This window comes from Epinephelus fuscoguttatus, linkage group LG16 (genome assembly GCF_011397635.1).
Source record: "Epinephelus fuscoguttatus linkage group LG16, E.fuscoguttatus.final_Chr_v1".
Classification (NCBI taxonomy): domain Eukaryota; kingdom Metazoa; phylum Chordata; class Actinopteri; order Perciformes; family Serranidae; genus Epinephelus; species Epinephelus fuscoguttatus.
In genome coordinates, this window is record NC_064767.1 from 25,953,687 (window position 1) to 25,973,328 (window position 19,642).

Consider the following 19,642-nt stretch of genomic DNA (forward strand, 5'->3'; position numbering starts at 1 on the left):
GCCAGACTGCCTCAGCTGCAAAAACAGGCCAATAGTTCTGATGGTGGCGCTACAGCAAACCTCTAAAGTTCAAAATTTTGAAAATTCACAACAAATCAACCATATGTGCTACAGATTTGCAACTTTCACCAAAATGTAGCCCCAATACCAAAGAAACTTTTGTACACTTAAACCTATTGCAAATTGTGAAGTCCATCACTGTTTTTTTCAAAAACTGTAAAACTTATTAAACCTATCTCCTCCCGCAATTTTTGCTCAATTGACACCAAACTTGCTACAGAGCATCTTCAGACTGTCCTACACTAACGATCCACACAGATTTTTGATTTATTGAAAATTGAGCCTACAGTGCATCAAAATCAAATACTTGCAAATTCTTGCTAAATACATTTTCAATGTTCATTAAAAAAAAGACAAAATTCTAGAGTCATGGTAGATGATGTTTGGAAAATATCAGAATTTTATCTCAAAAATGGAATTTTTGACAGCATTTTGAATTTCGCTTTCATGCGAACAATTGGAGTCAATGCAAAAATGGTACTTTTAAACATCAGTTTTTCACTTATGGAGCCAATAAATCACTGTTAAAAACAAATTACTAACATATCCATGCTGTCTAGATGCAATTTGTGTATTTTTGGATTTTTGTCTTAATAAATGAATTTTTGACAGCCGTTTGAAATCTGCCTTTACACACTAACAACTGCTGTCTTGCACACAGGTGACTGGCTTAGTCAATTTGTGAAGCTACATGTGATAACTCTGTTTGCCAATTAGCTCAGTGAGATAGAGGATGGTTCTTGGTGTTGAAGATTGTGAGTTCAAGCCTCAGCTTGTGCAACATTTCCATATGAGGAAATCTACCCAGACTTTTCATAAAGGTCCAGTCCCATGCCAGATGTCCTCAACTGGAAACACAAGACAATAGTCCTGATGGTGGCGCTACAGCAAGCCTCTAAATTTCAAAACTTTGAAAATTCATAACAAATCAACCATATGTGCTACAGCTTTGGAACTTTCACTTTGAAATTTGCTTTTCCATGGCATGGATGGATACTGTCTGGCACCCTGATGCTTGGCTTAGTCAGTTTGTGAAGCCACACATGAACTATCACGTGCCAATTAGCTCAGTGAGATAGAAGATGGACCTCAGTCTCAGAAGTTGTGAGTTCAAGCCTCAGCTAAGGCAGAACAGACATTCTAATGTGAAAGTCCTATGTTCAGGCATCATGCTATGTGGATTAGAGACTACCAAGGTCAAAATAACTATGATCCAGGCAGTTTTGCAGAGAGACAAACACTCTTTATCAACCCTTTTCCCTATTATCCCTTGTCTCTTTTCCCTGTTTATTTGGCTTAGCTATCAGTCAATATGCAGAGTCTATCCAATAGCTACTTTTACAGTTTAAAAAATGTTTTCATCTTTGTCACCATGGATAATGTTTAGCTTTAAGCTAGATCAGGCCAGTTTGTTCATAATTGCTAGCAGTTAATGTTATTCTTACTTTCTTGTTCTTGAGTTTTTTCTTTCCTTTGTATATTATGAGTCTGATCACTTCAGCCACTCATCCACAATTTTAAGGGCATGCCATAATTATATGATGTAACTTCTATGTTGTGATATGCTTTGTTTTAGTGTGTGTGTTGCTATGAATTGCCTAATTTTGCCTAAAATTGCCCGGCCCCGACCATTGCTGCGTAGCAGCTATAATTGTGTTTGTCTAAGTGAGTTTTTAGCTACAGTATGATAGAGGCAAGACACATGGATGACAAAGTCAATCTGCAACACATTCTCACCCTGACCTCGTCACATATTGACATTTGGTCATGGACTTTCCACGTCCAGAGACGACATGCAACATACCCTGGGTGAAGTTCTGGGACGCTGAGTAAAGTTCTGCCTGTTACATGCATTGTCTTCTTTCAAAATACTCTTCTGTTTTCACAGGAAATTTAGTGTTTACAAACTGTCTCTTTCATATAAATGCACTACGTCAACTATTGCCTTAGTTATGCAACTAACGCACCTAGTTGGGTTTAGGCGACAAAAACACGTGGTCAGGTTTAGGGAAAAAGAACTGGGTTTGGCTTTATAATCTTACGGGAAAGGAATGCCGCTCTTCTGGGTGAAAGTCCGTGTTTGTTGGACCCATTCACCACTCCTTTTGCCGGTTAAACTATTACGGAGACTGGTTGCCTATCACTGACCTTAAAGGACAGCTTTTTTTCATCAGAGTCTGATGAAAGTCACTGCCCAAGTGCTGGATTTCAATGACTTCGGAGTGAGACCAGGTTGGTTGGTCAAACGCTTTGGACCAGACTGAAATATTAAAAAAATTCAATGGATTTTGTACAAATTTTGTACAAACAGATATTCATGATCCCCAGCGGTTAAAGTCTGATAAATTTAGGGATCCCTGTACTTTTCCTGTGCAGTGCCAACAGGAGGTTGATCTTTTCAGCTTTCAGTGAAATGTCAAATATTGAATGGAATGTCATGAAATCACAAAATTTGGTAAACATTCATGTCACCCTTTAGGATGACTATAACCATAAGGGTGGATTTTGGGGATGCTACCAGTAAAAGCATGAAAGTAGCAAAGTATTTTGTCAAACTCCTAGAAGGCAACTCCGAGATGCAGCAATGCTGTCAGTAAGTGAATTTGTTTCTCCTGTTTTGCCTTTGTTGATTGGGTTGGTTAGGTTTAGGCATGGGGAGTGAGACTGGTTTGAGTTAGGTAAGACTATAAAGATATAGGCCAATCAGACGCAGAACAGGGCAGGTCATGCCATGGCCATCCAAAACAAATCTGCCACCAACAGAGTAAGTGCAGGCAGTATGTAACCTCAAAGGCAATGAATGCAATCTGCCATAAAACAGAAAGGTGAAGCAACTATACACGGTTGAAGCAGAAGGTACTACGACATTTCCACCGTAAATGTATCCAGAAAAGGCACAAATTGGTAAGAATTCAACAGAATGCAGCAAATGAAGTGTGTGACACCCAAAATTTTTTGAGGGATGACTGCCAGACCCCCCAGCTTAATATGTGTCACGGCTCCCTTCCCCCTTGACTGTAACAACCTTCATCAGGCACTATCATCAGGTCAAAAGTTGTCTAATACTTTGGTTTATCACAAAAAAAACCTGCAAAAGTAATGACATTTCCATCAGCCCCAGCTGTACTTTGTGAAAATGCAGATTAACGACATGTTGACATTCTAAACTAAGATGGCAAATATGGTCAGGATTATACAAGATAAACGTCAGTATGATAGCATGCTAGCATTAGCATTTAGCTCAAAGCATTGTTATGCCCGAGCACAGAGCCTCGAGAGCATGGCACACTCATTTTCTTTTCAGTGATCATACCAAAATTTTACAAATAAATTCCTTTTTTTTAAACAAAATTAAAGGGAAACAATCGATGCCTTTTCTTTTTCCATTTCTTGTTATAAACTCTTGGATTTTCAGGCTCAAATGCAGTTTCAACAGACCATCATGACCACGCTGCATGTACCTATTGTATACAAACAGTTTATCCCCTGAGGTCTATCTCATAGGATGTCCTGTCCAGGAAGAGCAGGAGGCCAAGGAGAACCGGAGGAGGTGGTCAAGACCTTGAAAAGCAGCTTCTGGTAAATTTCTGTAACATGTCCATTAATCACTGATTCTTCACTTCCAGAGCAAACAACAAAAACCTCAACAGGACCACTGGCTCCAAAAACTGGATAAGGATTTTATTGATAATTGAATTACATTTCTCTTTTATACATATTTCATAAATGATACAGGATTTTACATCTTTCTTTTTTGCCAACATTACAGCATCATATGTCAACAGAAGAAGAAAAAAAGACAAGAAAAACAAAATAAACTAAGAGGTCAGAATGGAGTACAAGATCATTTCAATCCTAAATTCTGCTTCACTCTTTAGGCATTTTAATCTTATTGTAAATGCACACGAACAAGATATTCAAAAACAGAACACACATTCAGAACAGAGAATAATAATGTTGCTTTGGAGAAAAAAAGGCTGAGGGTGGATGAAGATGACAGGAGAGAGGGACGAGAATGGGAGGAGTTCCCCGATAAGCTAATAGAGTGCATCTGACACTTCTCCTTTGGAAACAAATCCAGGACGTTAGTAACTGAGGTCAAGAGGTCTCCTTTATAGGTGCACCGAGGATGGAGGTGTGCGTTTTCATTTACTGGGGAGTATAAATGCACGCTGAGGGAGGGGTTAATGGGACTAAATAAGGTGAAGATGGCAGCTGGGTTTGATGGGGGGGTTTGAGCAGTTGGTTGGCTGAGATTTAAGTCAGATTTGGCAGGGCAGATTCTAAAGACGCAGCCCTGTCCACTGCCCTTTATAACTAGGAATCTCTACAAACAACGTTCTTAAATTATCTTTGCATTTTTTATTCTTTTATTTTTTTGGATAAATCGTCTTTTTTTATTTTCACATAATTTCCCATGTAAACATACATTCATGCAACACCCTCTTTATAATAAAGTTTCCCTATATTTGATATATTTTGGTTTTAAAAATAAACGGGAACAAAAAAAAACCCAAAGGCAATAAACGGTGGATGGCATGATAAAAAGGAGGCGGTGACGATGGAGAGAGGTGTGTAGAGACAGCAGAGGGGAGGACTGGACTGCAGACAGAGACTCTCTCACCTGCCACAGTGCATCTCCAAGGAAACACCGTCATCACTTTGTGTGTGTGTGTGTGTGTGTGTGTGTGTGTGTGTATGTGTCATGGTGTGTGTAAGTTAGCCTACAAATGAAAACCCAATGACTGCCATGAAGTGAGATTAGGGCGGAACTGATTTTTACCACTATTGACATGCAGTGATTAGGAGCAAAGGATTCATGAATACGTTAATCTCAAGCTTGCCCCCAACGCACACACCTGTCCACACGTGGATTTGACAAGCGCACATGTTCACAGACACAGCAAGATTGACTCCCACTCCCAAACATTCAAATTTGACCTTTCTTTACATGGTGTTTGTCAAATTGCTACATTATCAATACCCTTTAAATCATGAATTGTCCAAAAGGCACCATTGCCCTTGGAGATGAAATACACACTCACACACAGTCACAGATTAGACCAAATCCTGCCTTGAGATCTGCATCGCTAACTTTTGATTTGACCTAAAATCATGCATTTTAATAGAAAATCTGCAGTTAAACACAAAGATCTCTTCAGCAGGATTCAGGCAACTGTCCAAACGAGACACATGAGCAGGATCTTCATCTTAAAGTGGAAAAAGACAAGTTTTTTGCTTTAACTTATCACTATGAAGTAATTGTTGACTGCACAATATATTGACTATAGAATAATGACACCATCTGTATTATGATTGGTTCCCTATAAGCCTCGCTTTCACTGTGAAATTCTATCTGCCACCAGGTGCGATCTCCTGTGAAAATAAAGGCACAATGTTTGGTACAAAGGAAGTGCACCAACCATTGTGCAACCAAAACAGGAAGAGGACAGCGCTTCTGTTTTGCGGCTATCCTCTGTTACCAAAGAGTATCTGCAGTTACTATCCCCATGGCAGAAATGTTGGACCATGGAACAACTGAAGTAACTGTGGGGAAGGAAAATGCAGTGTTATTGGTAGTTACTGTGCTCTGAGAGAAACGGAAAGCGATCCAGTTGTCTTTTTGACACCAACAAAGCTAAAAAAAAAAAAATAGTTGTCTGATTCCACTTTGAGTGTATGTTCAGGGAGGTCATGTCATTGTGCTTCCCCTCTGCAGATATACTCTACAGCAGCTCAAAGTGAAAACAACTGGCTTCGAGACCTTTTTTGGGAAACATAAACAGAGCCGGAGAGAGGGCCTCCAATCCTCACCCTGAACAGAAAACTGAGTGTAGCTGACAAAGTGGCCATCCCAAAACAAAAATGGACAACACAAACATATGGCTTCTATAACCTTTGATTGAACCTATGGAGGGGGATGAGACTTCAGCTAGATGCGGCAAAGGAAAGTGTCCAATTAAGTACAAAATTGCAATAATGCTCCTACACATTCACAAATTTCTACTGAGGTCATACCACAGCATGCAGTCTACCCTGCCTTGCCATCGAGGGAGCAGGGGGGCATTACAGCAACAGTGGGAGGAGAAAACTCAAGAAGCCTCTGTGAATCAATGCCATGGCACTTCTTTTTTTTTTTTTTTTTTTTTTTTAAACGTAGCCTTTTGTTATTTTGTCCTTAAGATTCGTGAGGGAGAATCATAAAAATTTCAGATGTTGAAATGAACATCACATGCTGCCAAGCTAAAGGCCACTGAAAATCTGGAAATGGTAATTTTACACCTCTAAGAACAGTATTTTGGATTGGATTAGGAGAAAATACATATTGGGGGAAAGGGATATTGAACTGCAGGCAATTTACTCAAATTATACTCCTGCTGTATAATGTGGCTTCACTCTTTTTAAAAGCCACTCAGCTCATCAGATACATTAAACTAGAACATGCCTGTGGGTTTGGCTGAGGCAATGGTCACTGCACATTTTAACCCCTTGATTATGTTACGCATTTCTGCAGCATTTCCTTCTGTATTCATGAGATGATTATAGAGGTTAAGCGTGGCATTATCCACATCGATATTCTGCGTTGCTCAAAATCAATTCCAATCAAAGCCAATTTCACCCTGATTTGGCTGTAACACCCTTTGGTGGCCATGCACAGGAGCCTTACATCCAACCTGGATGTAGTTACTGTGAAGAACATTGTGTGTGTTTGTCATGACAAGATATGAAATAGTTACTTCAAGGTAGTAAATGCATACATTATAATGCTGTGTGTTTGTGTGTGTGTGTGTGTGTGTGTGTGTGTGTGCGACTGTTAGCAGGGGTCCTTCATGGCGGGAGATCTTCAGAGGATGTGAATGAGTTTCTGATGAAATGATGTGTTTGAGAGCTCCTCCCCCCACTGAAAAAAACTAGCCTCTGGTCATCTGTTTATTTGATTGTATACATATATATATTTATATTCTTTTTCATAACAAATATACTATGGCTTTCAAAATAAAAAGTGCCAAAATATTTTTTTTGGAGTAAAAGAACACACAGTGATGTTGTTGTCGGTAGTACTCTCATACTTGCGCAGACTGGGCCGCTACAGGACGTCAACAGGAAGAGGAAACGAGGCGTCGTCATGCCTATATCCTGCGAGTCGAGACAGGCTCCTGACAAAGGTCACACTGGGAGGGACAGCTGTCCGTCACCTGGAGGAGGCGTGGCCCAAGGGAGGGAGAGGCAGCAGAGTTCAGCCACAGGAAGGTGAGGGTCCCCATGATGGTGCGACTGCAGTCTGGACTTCCTTGTAAACTTTAGCGTGTGGGATAGAGACTCTCCCTGGAGCCTGCCCCAACCAAGAGTAGGTGTGTGTGTTGACAGTTTGACTGCTAGAGGAAGCAGGACTACACTGCTACACCCACAGAGTGGCCAGGGTCGGTGTCCCAGTGTACCCTGAAAGTCCCACACATAGACACACACACACACACACACACACACACACACACACACACACACACACACACACACAAAACAATGACTGCCTCTCTGCATGTCCGCTGTTCTGGAGTGTCTAGAGGTGTGAGTTCCCTGCAAGCTGTCCCTCTGGAGACTTGAGGCATATCCATAGTGCCCAGTTTTATTCCATCGTCATCATCATTGTCCTTTTCATCATCCTCACCATCCTTGGGCTGTGAGAGTTTTTCAGTTCCCGGTACTCTCGCCATCCTTCTTCGTCTTTAGCGGTTTTCACTTGCAATTCCAACTGGAGTTTTCAGTCAGGAAAGTAAAAAGAAAAAGAAAAAGAAAAAAAAAAGGAGAAAAAACTAACTCCCACAGTCGAGAAAGGGATGGGATTATTGGGTGTGGGAGGGATGGGGTAGGGAGGAGTTGGGGGTAAAAGGGAACGGAGAAGGGTGTTGGACGGAAGAGGAAAGAGGAACAGGAGGTTGCAGGAGCTGAGAGAGGAGGGAGTCACTCTTCCCATCAATTTTTACTGGCGGTGAGCTGCTGAACTGGGAGCTGGAGCTGGAGCGGGTCCCGAAGACGCTTCAGATCCAACTCCACCTGGAGAGGGTGCACGAGGAAGAGAGAGGGAGGCAGAGCAGAGTGAAAAATATGACATGAAAATGTGTGGGGAATGGTATGAAACTGGGGCTTTGTGCGGCCGTTACAAATCAAAGTATCGAACTGTAAAATGTGAGAATCCCCAGTGTGACTGCAGTGCTCATTTTACATCACAAAACATCCAGCTTTCACCAAGCGACTGTACCTCAGCGATATCATCCTTCAGCTTGTTGTACTTCTCAATGTCGAAACGTGTCCTTTTCACCCCCTTGTGGAAGAACAGCAGATACTGTCTGTCTCTAGCGTCGGGATAAACATACTCCTGCAGGTTATGGAGACACACACAGACGGAGCACTTTGTAAGAGGAGCCAGTTTATCAGATATCCTCCATGTTCTGCTTTCTGTTCCTTGGGCCAAATCACACCAGTGAGAAATCCAACATCAAACAGACTCTACGTCCTTGGAGTTAAAAGCTTGTGGTAATTTATGAACGCTGTATTCAATATTGAAGGGCACAACGTCATAAGACTGGCTTCTAAAAGAGCTAACAAACTACAGTTTTGAGGACAACCACTGTATTTTGTTACAGTAATGCTTTGTTCTGTGGTTGTTAAAAGAGTTTCTGCATATGTTACAAAGGATAAATGAGGTGTCACGTTATCTGGCACAAAAAAGCACCAGAGGCACGAGTTCGCCCCACTGGAGTGATGGTTATTAGTATGATTAATGATGGTAACATCTACGATGAATCAGCTAATTATTTAGTGAACAAAATGTCAGAAAACAGTGAAAATCACAAGTTGCATTCGTCCAAGGTAACAACTTCAGATTGCTTATTTTCTCTGGCCAACTACGCAAAAACAAAAAATAATCAATTTATACTAATAAAAAACAGGGAAAAGAAGAAAATCCTCAAATTTGAGAAACTTGAGCCTTGGGAAATTGGCTTTTTTCCTTTTTGAAATTACTTACATGATTTATTATCAAAATCACTGTTCAAATCAAATCAAATTTTTGTCGATCAACTGATTATTTAAAAAAAATCAGCTTTCAGAAAATATCTACTTGCTCATGCTAAAATATGAAAAGGTATTTTTCAACCTGGACCCCAGTTTCCCTTGTTTTTGTGTCTCAGTGACTAATGGAGCCGACAATTTTTGAAATTGGCTCAGGATTGAGGGAGAGTGCTGCAGCCAGCAGTGGTGAAACAGGCTGCAAGGCAACCACTCGGGGCAATTTACATCAATTTACGTCCACTAAAAGTGTTTGTTTTTACCACTGTTTAAACAGAAACAGCCCTGAAATCACTAATGGCACACCCACCAAACTCCATTAAAATAAACTGTCATTTTAGCGTGTATAGAGCCAGCATACTTTCACATCTACCTGGGTGAATTTAAGGGTTTATTTCAACCAAACCGGAGTTGGCGATCGTTGAAACAGTGGAAAGACAAACTTAAGATGTTTTTTGTCAGTTTTGTTTTGTTTCTGTTGACTCTGAATGAAGTGTATTTTATGATGATAAAATTACTGTTAATTTAATGGAGTCTGGTGGGTTTGGCGATAGCAGTTTTGAGGCTGTTTCAAGTTAAACACAAAAGATCTAACTTTTAATAACTAACCTATAATAACAATCTGAGTCTGTTAGTGATGATCTTTATTACACTCAGTGTTTGCCTCACACATTCACTTCTGCATGTATAACTGTCCAATTCACTGCGTCTTACCTGGCGTGTAAGCACAAAGTAGGCGTACATGGCCATGGCCGTGCCATAAGTTATAAAGTAGGTGACGGGTTCCATGATATCCCAGGAGTACTCCCACCAGGTGAGCCTAGCCAGGATGCCAAACTGGGTGGCCATGTATGCCATGCCACCCCACAGCACCCAGGTGGTACGCCGCTCTGCCTTCTTGTTCAGCTCCTCCTTCACCTATGCACAAGTCAAGAGGGATGCGAACAGTCAGCCAGCTCCAACAGAACAACAGCAGCAGATATGTGCTGAGGAAATGGTGAGGAAGATTGTGGATTCTCAGCACACAAAAAGACTACAGGCTGAGAGCAGCTGTGAGAAGTTTTTTAGACCCTTGATAGCCTCTTACCCATAATTAAGATGCCTTCTTTAATCAGTGATTCTTGAGTAATGGCTGAGTGGTAACAAGGCCTGATGTAACTGATACAATAACATGACTATGTGTAGATAAGAGGATTATACACATCAATATTCTGAGCAGTCACAGCTCCTCTTCCATGGAAAACTATGCAAGAACATGCAAATTATTTGTCAAGCACTTGGTTGGCTTGTTAAAGCTCTTGCAATGATTTGTGGTTCTAGCGAAAAGCAGCAATAAACTTGTAAAACCAACAACAAATATTTAAGTACTGTCAAATGTTGATGAAGACTGACCTTCTCTAAAGGGCGGAGTTGAGTGTTGAGGTCCTCCAGTCGTCCAATCAGCTCTCGTTCTTTGCTAAGTTGGTGCTCCTCGATGCGCAGGGTGGTGTAGAGCTGCTGCACCAGGAACTTGACGTCATTCAACCTTTCTGCCTCCTCATGGGGCAGCAGCTCTGAAGCGCACACACAAACAAATAAACAAAGCTTTAATCCAATCCACTCTCTGGCAGTAAAAACATTTCTTCCTCTTATTGGTAGTGAACCCAACTGTGACGGGATGACTCAGAGCAAACAGGCTCTGCCTTTTTCTTCGCCGCTTCTCACCTCTCCTCGGAGGCCGCACGAGGTGTGTGGTGTCATTAATGACGAGCTTAAAATCGTCCAGCAGCAGGATGTCTATGCCTGTGGAGGAGGCGACCCTCGCTCCATCTGGAGAGAGAGACAAATGTGAATGGAGGCAGTGAGAGTGATGGAGCGCTGATGGGTAGCCGCTTCCAATACCCTTGATGTCTCTTGATAATCAGGCTGGTTGCTGTCTGATTATCATGTGAGGTAATAGCAGATGCACTCACACACTAAGAGTAAGATTTCAAGTACTAGTTGTTCCTGTATAATGAACCCTCTGTGCAGACTGAGGGCTGAAAAATCATTTCATGGTGCATGCGGTGGTGTTAAATTCTGATACAAAGCCACAGCTGCGGGAACTCTTAACAGCATCGCAACACAAGAGCACTTGATGTAAGGACATGTATATGTATAACCTGCTGTGGTAAATGGATACAGTGGTGTTCTGTGAGTACAATGCTCTTGTGTTTGCGAACATACCCGTGGAGTAGATGGCTACCCGGTCGATGCCTCTGTCCTCTGCCTGGAGCTGTTGCAGGAAAACTCCCACACAGTCGCTGAGAGGCTTGAGGGTGAACTGACAGCGCTCTCGCCTGGACGGCAAACTGACTGAGATCACCGGCAGCCCGTTCTGATACACCACTGTCACCTCTGTAAGGGGGTTGCAAGCAAGAAAACGACAAATGTCACACAAGCAGAAAATGTAAAATGACACCCCAAGGTCTTCACTGAACCATGGAAATGAGCTTTCATGTACTCTGCTCTCTCTGATTAAAGAAACTGAAAATTTAATAAGGATGCATCAGGAGCAGTATATTGCTTCTTTGTTCAGTACTAGTTAGTCTAGGCATTCTTTGGATTATTAACTTATAAGCATAAACAGAACTGGAAACAAAACGTTGAAGAAGAGTACACTTGCAAGATCAATGTGTCACTTTCTAATGCAGGGACAACTACGCGGGTTCATTTTAGCGCGGTCAAGGCTGGTCAAAACTGGTCAAAACAAGACACAGCTCCAACTAGAAAACAATGTTGTGATGAATTGGACGGCCGAATGCACATATCAAGGCACACAGTACAGGAGCAGGCGCACAATAGTAATCCTCCAGGACTGTAATATGCTCATGCTTGTTTAACCCAAACAATGTGTAATGTGACTGCAGGTGGTTCGACTCGAAATGAACCCTACTTAGGGGGGGAAACAAACTTGAGTTCGACTGAACCAAACCAAACAGGGCAGGTGTGAAAGCACCCTAAGTGACTAATGGAGACAACAGTTTTTGAAACTGGTCCAGTATTGAGCGAGAGCACTACAGCCGGCAGCATCCAACCTAAACGTGCTGCAATACTAACTACATGCATATACACCGTCAATTTACGTCCACTAAGAGGGCTTGTTTTTGCCAAAAATCACAGTTTATTTAAATAGAGTCTGGTGTATTTTACAGTTTCTAGGCTGTGTCTGGTTAAACAAAAGAGGATCTTCCTCCTTAACACAAAGGTCTATCTCTGTAGGGATCCTTTCCACAATGTTGTCAGACACTTAAAAACAATTTCAACCTGATCGTAAATTTGACACTGCACAACTGCCCATTAACTTTCCACTGCAGCCTGTTTCACTGCTGCCAGCTAAAGTGTTCTCCCTACTGAACCAGTTTCAAAACATGTTTTTCCCTTTAGTCCTTTAGACACAAAAACATGAGAAAATAGGGTCCAGGTATAAAAAACCTACGTTACCCTTTAACTGTCTGTTTGGATGTTTGCTGCTTTTAACTCAATCATGACTTCTGCATACCATAAATTATTCCAAAGCTGCTGTCTGCCACAACAAGACAAAACACTGATGGATGGTTATTCTGATGGTGTTATGCTAACTTTAAGCTTTATTTTGATTGACAACACAGAGGAGTGTGGTTTGAGATGCAGCAGGGGGCAGTATAACAGCAGCCCCACCTGTCAGAGGATGTGCAACCTCAAACCAATCAGTCATTACAACAATAGCCTTTATGACATAATCTGATCTCACGGCTGTAAACACTTCAGACAGTATCTGCAAAGAGAGTTCTTTGTAAATCCTGCATGGATTCCAATTGTGTATCTCCATATATCTCAGCTGTAAACAACACAACTAAACCTCATTCATTGTTGTGCTCACACACATGGAAGTACAGTCTTACACATGTAGACAAAGAAATACGCTGACTACTGTTTTTGCCAAAAAATAAGCCCACTCTCCACTGTCAGATCCTGAAGATCAACACAGTGTAATATCGCTAACCGTTCCCTCAAAGAGCTGTTCTGTCAATTCGTTAATGCCGACTATTGATATTTCTTATTCCCACAGAAGGCTAAAAGACCTCTAAATGATGCTCGTGTGGTGGAGCTGACAATCAGAGAGACCTTGAGGTGCACATCGCTAGAAAAATAAGAAAATGTGATGTGTTCAGTGTTTGCTTTCATCTGTACTTGCTGTTTTGTTATCTACCATAAGAATTTTGTCCCAAACAGCAGAGCCACTGTTCTGCTCAGTGGTGCTTTATTTTTCTAGCATACTAGTAATGGTCTGTAATCCAGCTCTATTGGTCCGTAACCAAACTCTGTTGGTTATAATGAGCCCGCACAGCTAATACCGTTATCACGCTGAGTGGCCCCTAATGACAGTAGCATGAATCAATGCAGAGGGCTGTGGTGATCCAAGCTGCCTTGTTGCTGCTGCACCCAGCCACCTCTGCCTCCTGCTCGGGACCACTGCAGTGAATCAGCAGATCTCTGCTTGGGCTCGCCACCAAGAAGTGAGGGATTGTCGGTTGGCACAGGCAGCACCAGCTGGGCTCCATTTCAAGAGCATTCTGACCATGTTCAAAGACTCTGAGGTGCAGATGTTTTATTTCACACCCACTTCTTCATTACGGTGACAATTTGAAACCTTGCCCCGAGCATCGTAGCTGCTTCTGCACCTGTTCCCTTTTGTCCTCAGCTACCCTGTCATCACAGGCACATTGCTAAAAGTGTGAGGATCCTGTGCCTATCTCTGCTCCACTTCTATGGCTATCAAGGCCCACTTTAAAATCACATCAGCATGTTCTGCAGTGCCGCCTTCTCCTCTCAGCCCCCCTGCCTCTCTCGTCCTCCCTCTGTTCACGCTCTCCATCTCTCCCGCCTCTCACACAGACGAGCAGATGCTTCCCCGAGACAGATTCCATATTAATGACTATGGGCTGTTAACTCCAAATGAGCCTCTGCTGTCTGATCAATGCAGAATTCCTTTACGTGCAGAGCTCATTTGTCTCAGCGAGGAGCAGAGGCTGGATTTGGGGAAAACCCTTGATGCCGCTCATGTGGACAGAAATAAACTGAATGAACTGAGAGGAGGTGAGGACTTACCTTCTGGAGCAGCGGAGGAACACAACAGTCTCTGGCCATGCCATGAGGGGGCGCCCCTCCAAACCTGCAGACAGGAAGCGAGAAAAAGGACAACAACCTGGTTATTCCACTGACACAAAGCTTTTTCTTATCCAACGTTTCTGTTCTTTGTGCGCAGCGAGCCAGTGTGTGACACTCAGTAACATGACACTACTCTACTCTATGCCTTTTACTTCTCTAATTGCTCATTTGCAAGACTCACAGAGTATTATGTTACAAAATGGCTTCCTCTGTTCTAGTTTCCAGAAATGTTCCAATATCCAGGCTGAAGCCACACCCAAAAAGCGTGGATCCAACTGCAGCTTCCCGGTTACGGAAATATCTTACAATGTGATGACGCATAAAAAAAACACACACATACACACACACACACACACACACACACACACACACACACACACACACACACACACACAGCCTCACACATCTACATAAACCAGTACTCAGACAAAGAAACCACCACTTGAAGGAAACCACCACAGTGGGAGACACAGAAAGAAGGCAGCCAAATGCAGCCTGAATAACAACAATGTAGTTCAGTATGAATTCTCCACTTATGTCACAGACTGGAGGGAAGGCGGGAGAGAGGAGGGGAAGAACACGAACAGAGGAGCAGAGCTTGGGGAAACCCTCATTTTTTTCCTGTTGCTACAGTGTGCTGTTAAACCAGCAAAGTAGGAGTGTCCATATGCGCCATACATGTTTCAAATTACAGAGCTCGTCACGTTTTTTTTTGCCGAGCGGCTGTGAGCCTTTTAAGGCATGAGGCTGGCTGTCAGATCTTCTTACACTTACACAGTGAGATGGGGTGTGAGGATGAGACACTGGAAATCAAGCAAGGAAGAGTGCCGGGGGGCGAAAACAAGCATAACTTTTCTGAATTAATATTCAGTAATGTGCACACACATAAACAAAATGCTGCACCATAAAAAAGGCTGAATTTCTCCGCCAATGGGTCCTGGTGTGTAACATCGTCATGCTGTATATTAACCGGATATGCCTATACAGTACACACATTCATTAACCCTTTAATTTCTGGGGAGGCACAGGACGCCAGGCTTTCAAACAGACCTGACTGCAACGCACTCAGCAGCATCCAGCAGGCCTCAGTTTGAAGCACTCACTCTGTGGTAATATCAGATTTACGATATGCACACAATCTCCGGCCCTCGCTGGGCTCAACCACAAAAGCAGAGATTGAAAGCTGGTCACAACTTCTCTTTTATGACTTCATGCTGACAGATATGGAGTGTAAAATATATCTCAGGGGAGAGCAGGTGTATATATGCGTCTGTGTGTGCATTGATGTCACAGCGAACATACTTTCTGGATCTGCAGCACCAGGCTTAACACAAACACTGTGGATACCTGTCTACCCATGATGGCATTGCTGCATTGGACAGACAGCAAATGGTTAATTCAGAAGAGCAAGATCAAGGCTTGACTGCTGAAGCCAGATTCTATCATTACTCACAACCTGGCTAACTCTGTGATACAGGCACCGACAGAGGAAGCTCAGGTGTTCAGAATACAATATTTCTTTCCACTTTATGCATCATTACACAGTGTGACACTTGAGGAATGCAGTGACTCATGCGTAACAGGTCTGGGTCAGATTTCAATATACTTTCTACACTTCTAGTTTGTCTTCTCTTGCAGCACAGGCTAGTGTCTAATTTTACTCCAAAAAATGTTAAATATTTTTTGTAAGGGCACAGGGCAAGAAGTGGAACTAGTGGTACACCGAGCATCCACACAGCCGCCAAGCAAGCACTCTTGATTAAACGTCCCCGTTGTCAATCAGGGAATGTGACTGCCAAAGACTGTAATGATGTGAAGGGATAAATGTTTGGATTAAAACAATCAATGACAGTTACTTACTAATGTCACCTGCCCATCCAAACTGTTGTGGACTGTCAGTAGTCGACCATGATTGATTAATTAATGATGACGTCCTAACCAGTATGCTGTGAGCTCTGGATCTTGACTGCTGCCTCGTTTTTAGAGATTGCCCTTACTCGACATGTAATGCTGAACTAACTATCCACCACGCAGAGGCACAGTGAGGGTCCACAGATGGAGGCTTTGCTGAGTGTTCACTATTCTTGCTGGACCCCCGAGAGGAAACAAAAACTTTCTTTTCTAGTTTTCAACATCTGCAACTACAGCGAAGGAGCTGAAGCATTTATGAGATGTATTTGCTACCACTGCAGCACTGATGCAGCTCCACTGTAAGCTGAGCACCACCACGGGGATCAGAGGGGTGTATGCATGTGTGTGTGTCGACGCATCAGGACTGTTAAACTCTTGTTTTGGACACCACCGGGCTAAAGATGACAGACGTGTGTTTGCGCGTCCTAAATAAGAATGCTGATTGCCGAGTTGAGCCCAAACAGTGATTAGGCTGCTGATCAGATGATATGCTGAGGAAGGTGTTTTGGCTGGTCTGGAATAACTGCACAGTTTGCAGAGAGCGGTCCAGCACTGCCTCGCTCATTCATTAACTTCAGCTGCTCGGAGCCAGGAGGAGAGACTTCACCAAGAAACCCACAACACCAGTGGCACCGACCCACGCGCCCAGACACAGGGCAGCATCGCACACATATGCAAATATGGTGTTGGCGTGTGCGTACATCCATCTGTAGAGTGACGTACATGTCTGAATGCACCTCTGTGTGTTTGCAGGTGGCGTGTGTGTATGTGTGTGTGTGTCCACCCGTCTGTTCACCAGCCTGTTTGTCAGCGGTAGTTGCAGAGCGACTGAGCGAAGCCCCCCCTCCTTTCCCTCTCCCTCGGCACACAGCCACTGAAACGCTGCCTGAAATATTTAACAGCGTAGCAGCAGTCAATAGCACAGCAACCTTGGAATCAATGTCACACGGGTAAGAGAGGGAGAGAAAGAAAGAAACGGGCACTGACGACGGCTGGTGAAGATGGACAGATGAGCTGGGAGAGAGAAAGAGGTGTGGAGGAGGAAAAAGGATAAATGGAGCGGCAGCAGGGGAACGATAGAGATAAATGAAGGCTGGAGTAAAACGGTGTGAGTCACGAGTGCGCATGCATTTCTAACCATGTGCTGCATATACTGTACCCTGCAGCAGACAATCCCTCCCCACTGAAACGTGACTGTACTGTGTGTGAAGCAGAGATGGAGGCTAGAAGGAGAGAGGGGGGGTGAAGGGGAGAAGGAGGAAGGCAGGGAGTGAGAGTGGGAGATAAAAAGAGAAAGCCATGAGTGTGATGAAAAGCAGAGGGAGGGACGAGAGGGGCAGTAGACTTGCTGGGAGGGGAGGGAGAGGAGGAGGAGGAGGGGGGGACTGCTGATCACTGCAGTAAAGGAATCCCTCGTCTAGAAAGGGGGGTTGCCCCTTGCCTTCACTCCCCCTCCCTCCCTCCCTCCCTATCTCCCTCCCTCCATCTCCATCTTACTCACACTGAATCCTGATGTGCTGGTTTTGATCTTCTCTCGATTCTCATCTGCACTGCGCTTTGACTTCCGCTGCATTTCATCCTATCACATGTGTGCTTTTGCCTCCAATTAAAGACCTCACTCTTCAATTCAAAACCTCGCTCTCAGCCTGGTAAATACAAAGCCAGCAGGGACCCAATAGATCATACAGTATCTACTGGGGGAGATGAAAATAAATTTAATACACTAAAGAAAATATAAGGTGTCTTAGCAGCAGCCCAGGCTGTGCGCTACATACAGAGTCCTCCCCTGCTCTCACGTAACGTAGTAACAAGTACAAGAGGTATGATATCGATCCGCAGTAAAGATGAATCATCCTGATACAATCTCACAAGACGTGCCAGGTTTCAGTAAAAAGAAAAAATACAAACACCATACATTCACACTATATTAAACCAGAGGGAGAGAATCGACACACAGCTTTAAGAGTCAAACTGCTGCAGCTCTGCCTACTATCAATATCAATATCTTCCCCTTTGTGCAAACGTTTCCCTGCGCTGTGTTGAACTCCAGCAACATAATGCAATTCTTGTTCTCATTTCACTCCAGATTATGTATATCGAGAAATTTGCAAGATTTATTAGGCTCCTCCTCCTCCTGTTAGCAGAGTGGCTTTGAGCTGCTCGTGCTGTTCAGCCTGACAACAACTTGAGAAACTGGGTTATTTCAGCGGCTCTGTGCAAGTGACAAAATGTATGACATCTTATTATGCAAATTTTCTATTTGACTACGCAAACACCCACTGTGTATACAGTGCATGGTCAGATGAATTCAAGTACCCTTTCGCTGACACCGCCTGTCACTTTCCAAATGTGTTTATTTGAACTGATCTTAAAGTTCCCCTCCGGACATGTTTTAATATTTGTTTTACATGGTTTTCCCACGTAACAAAAAATCTGAAAAGGAGCTAGAAGCATATCTACTCTTTCTCCCTCACTGAGAAATTCTGCATCAGGCCCCCACCACTGCTGCCAACCACAGGTTTTGCTTTCCGCTTTCCCTAAAACAAAGTATGAAGATAGGCCTGGCTATGCAAGACTAGCGCTAGGTTGAATGGTGAAAGAGAACTGTACATCAAGATGGCTAGTGTTAGCATTAGCACACTGGAGAGATGCAGCCATAATGATTGAGCCTAAACGTATCAGAATGGTAAGTGTAGTCAGTATTGTGGTTGACAGCGTTAGTGGTTGTGAAACATGCAGTAATATCTGCTGGTGTTACAGTGTGTTCACATTGTTAGTAAGTAATAAATAGCAGATGCCTAACCTAAGTTAGCACAAAGTCAAATTCCGTCTGGCCGAGATTTTTATATTACGTGTAGTAAGTCTGCCCTGTGCCAGATGTTTCTTGGCTGGTGCTGTGTCAAAGTCTATTCCCTGTCAAATAGTGTTGCATATAGACCGCGTTTGGCTTTCGTGTTGGTGATGTACCTTATCAAGCTTGCCTGGCTTACATTTGAATTTCAGATTTTAGGGAAGTGCACAGACATTGCCTTATTCAGTAGAGGAATATGAAAACACCACTTTAGTGACGAACTTTGCACAGATATAAGTCAGAATAGTTAAGGTCAGACATTTTAGGGAACATAAACAGAAGAAAAGAAGAAAGAGGGGAAGAAAAACCTCTGGGGCTGAAAAATGAAGCCAACACGGAAGTGCAAAAACTGCAGTTCTTGTAATGGCAGTCAGTCCCCTTATGCAGGATTTATTCTTCTGCGTCGAATCAACACCGTACCCAGCGTAGGCTCTGTGTCGATGTAGAGCCTATGCCGTACCCTACGCCATAGCCTGACGCAGACCTTGTGTCTGTTTCTGTAAGCTGAAACCAATTCCCTCAGTGGAAAGGAAGCTTTTATTTACTTTTATTTCACAGATAAGAAACAATAAATTGTGAAGACAA

The 19,642-nt window shown here is 43.1% G+C and overlaps 1 protein-coding gene across 2 annotated transcripts in view; it reads right to left on the minus strand.

The window, feature by feature from the left end:
- Window positions 1-3,720: 3,720 nt before the first annotated feature.
- mcu (mitochondrial calcium uniporter) overlaps window positions 3,721-19,642 on the minus strand; it is a 68,210-nt gene continuing 52,288 nt past the window's right edge. For both annotated transcript variants that reach the window (XM_049600353.1, XM_049600351.1), the window contains exons 3-9: window positions 14,236-14,299; window positions 11,332-11,502; window positions 10,831-10,935; window positions 10,519-10,679; window positions 9,841-10,044; window positions 8,318-8,434; window positions 3,721-8,112 (exon numbers count right to left, since the gene is read on the minus strand). In XM_049600353.1, the coding sequence (XP_049456310.1) occupies window positions 8,032-8,112; window positions 8,318-8,434; window positions 9,841-10,044; window positions 10,519-10,679; window positions 10,831-10,935; window positions 11,332-11,502; window positions 14,236-14,299 (903 nt within the window). In that variant the 3' untranslated portion in view covers window positions 3,721-8,031. The remainder of the gene's footprint in view (window positions 8,113-8,317; window positions 8,435-9,840; window positions 10,045-10,518; window positions 10,680-10,830; window positions 10,936-11,331; window positions 11,503-14,235; window positions 14,300-19,642) is intronic.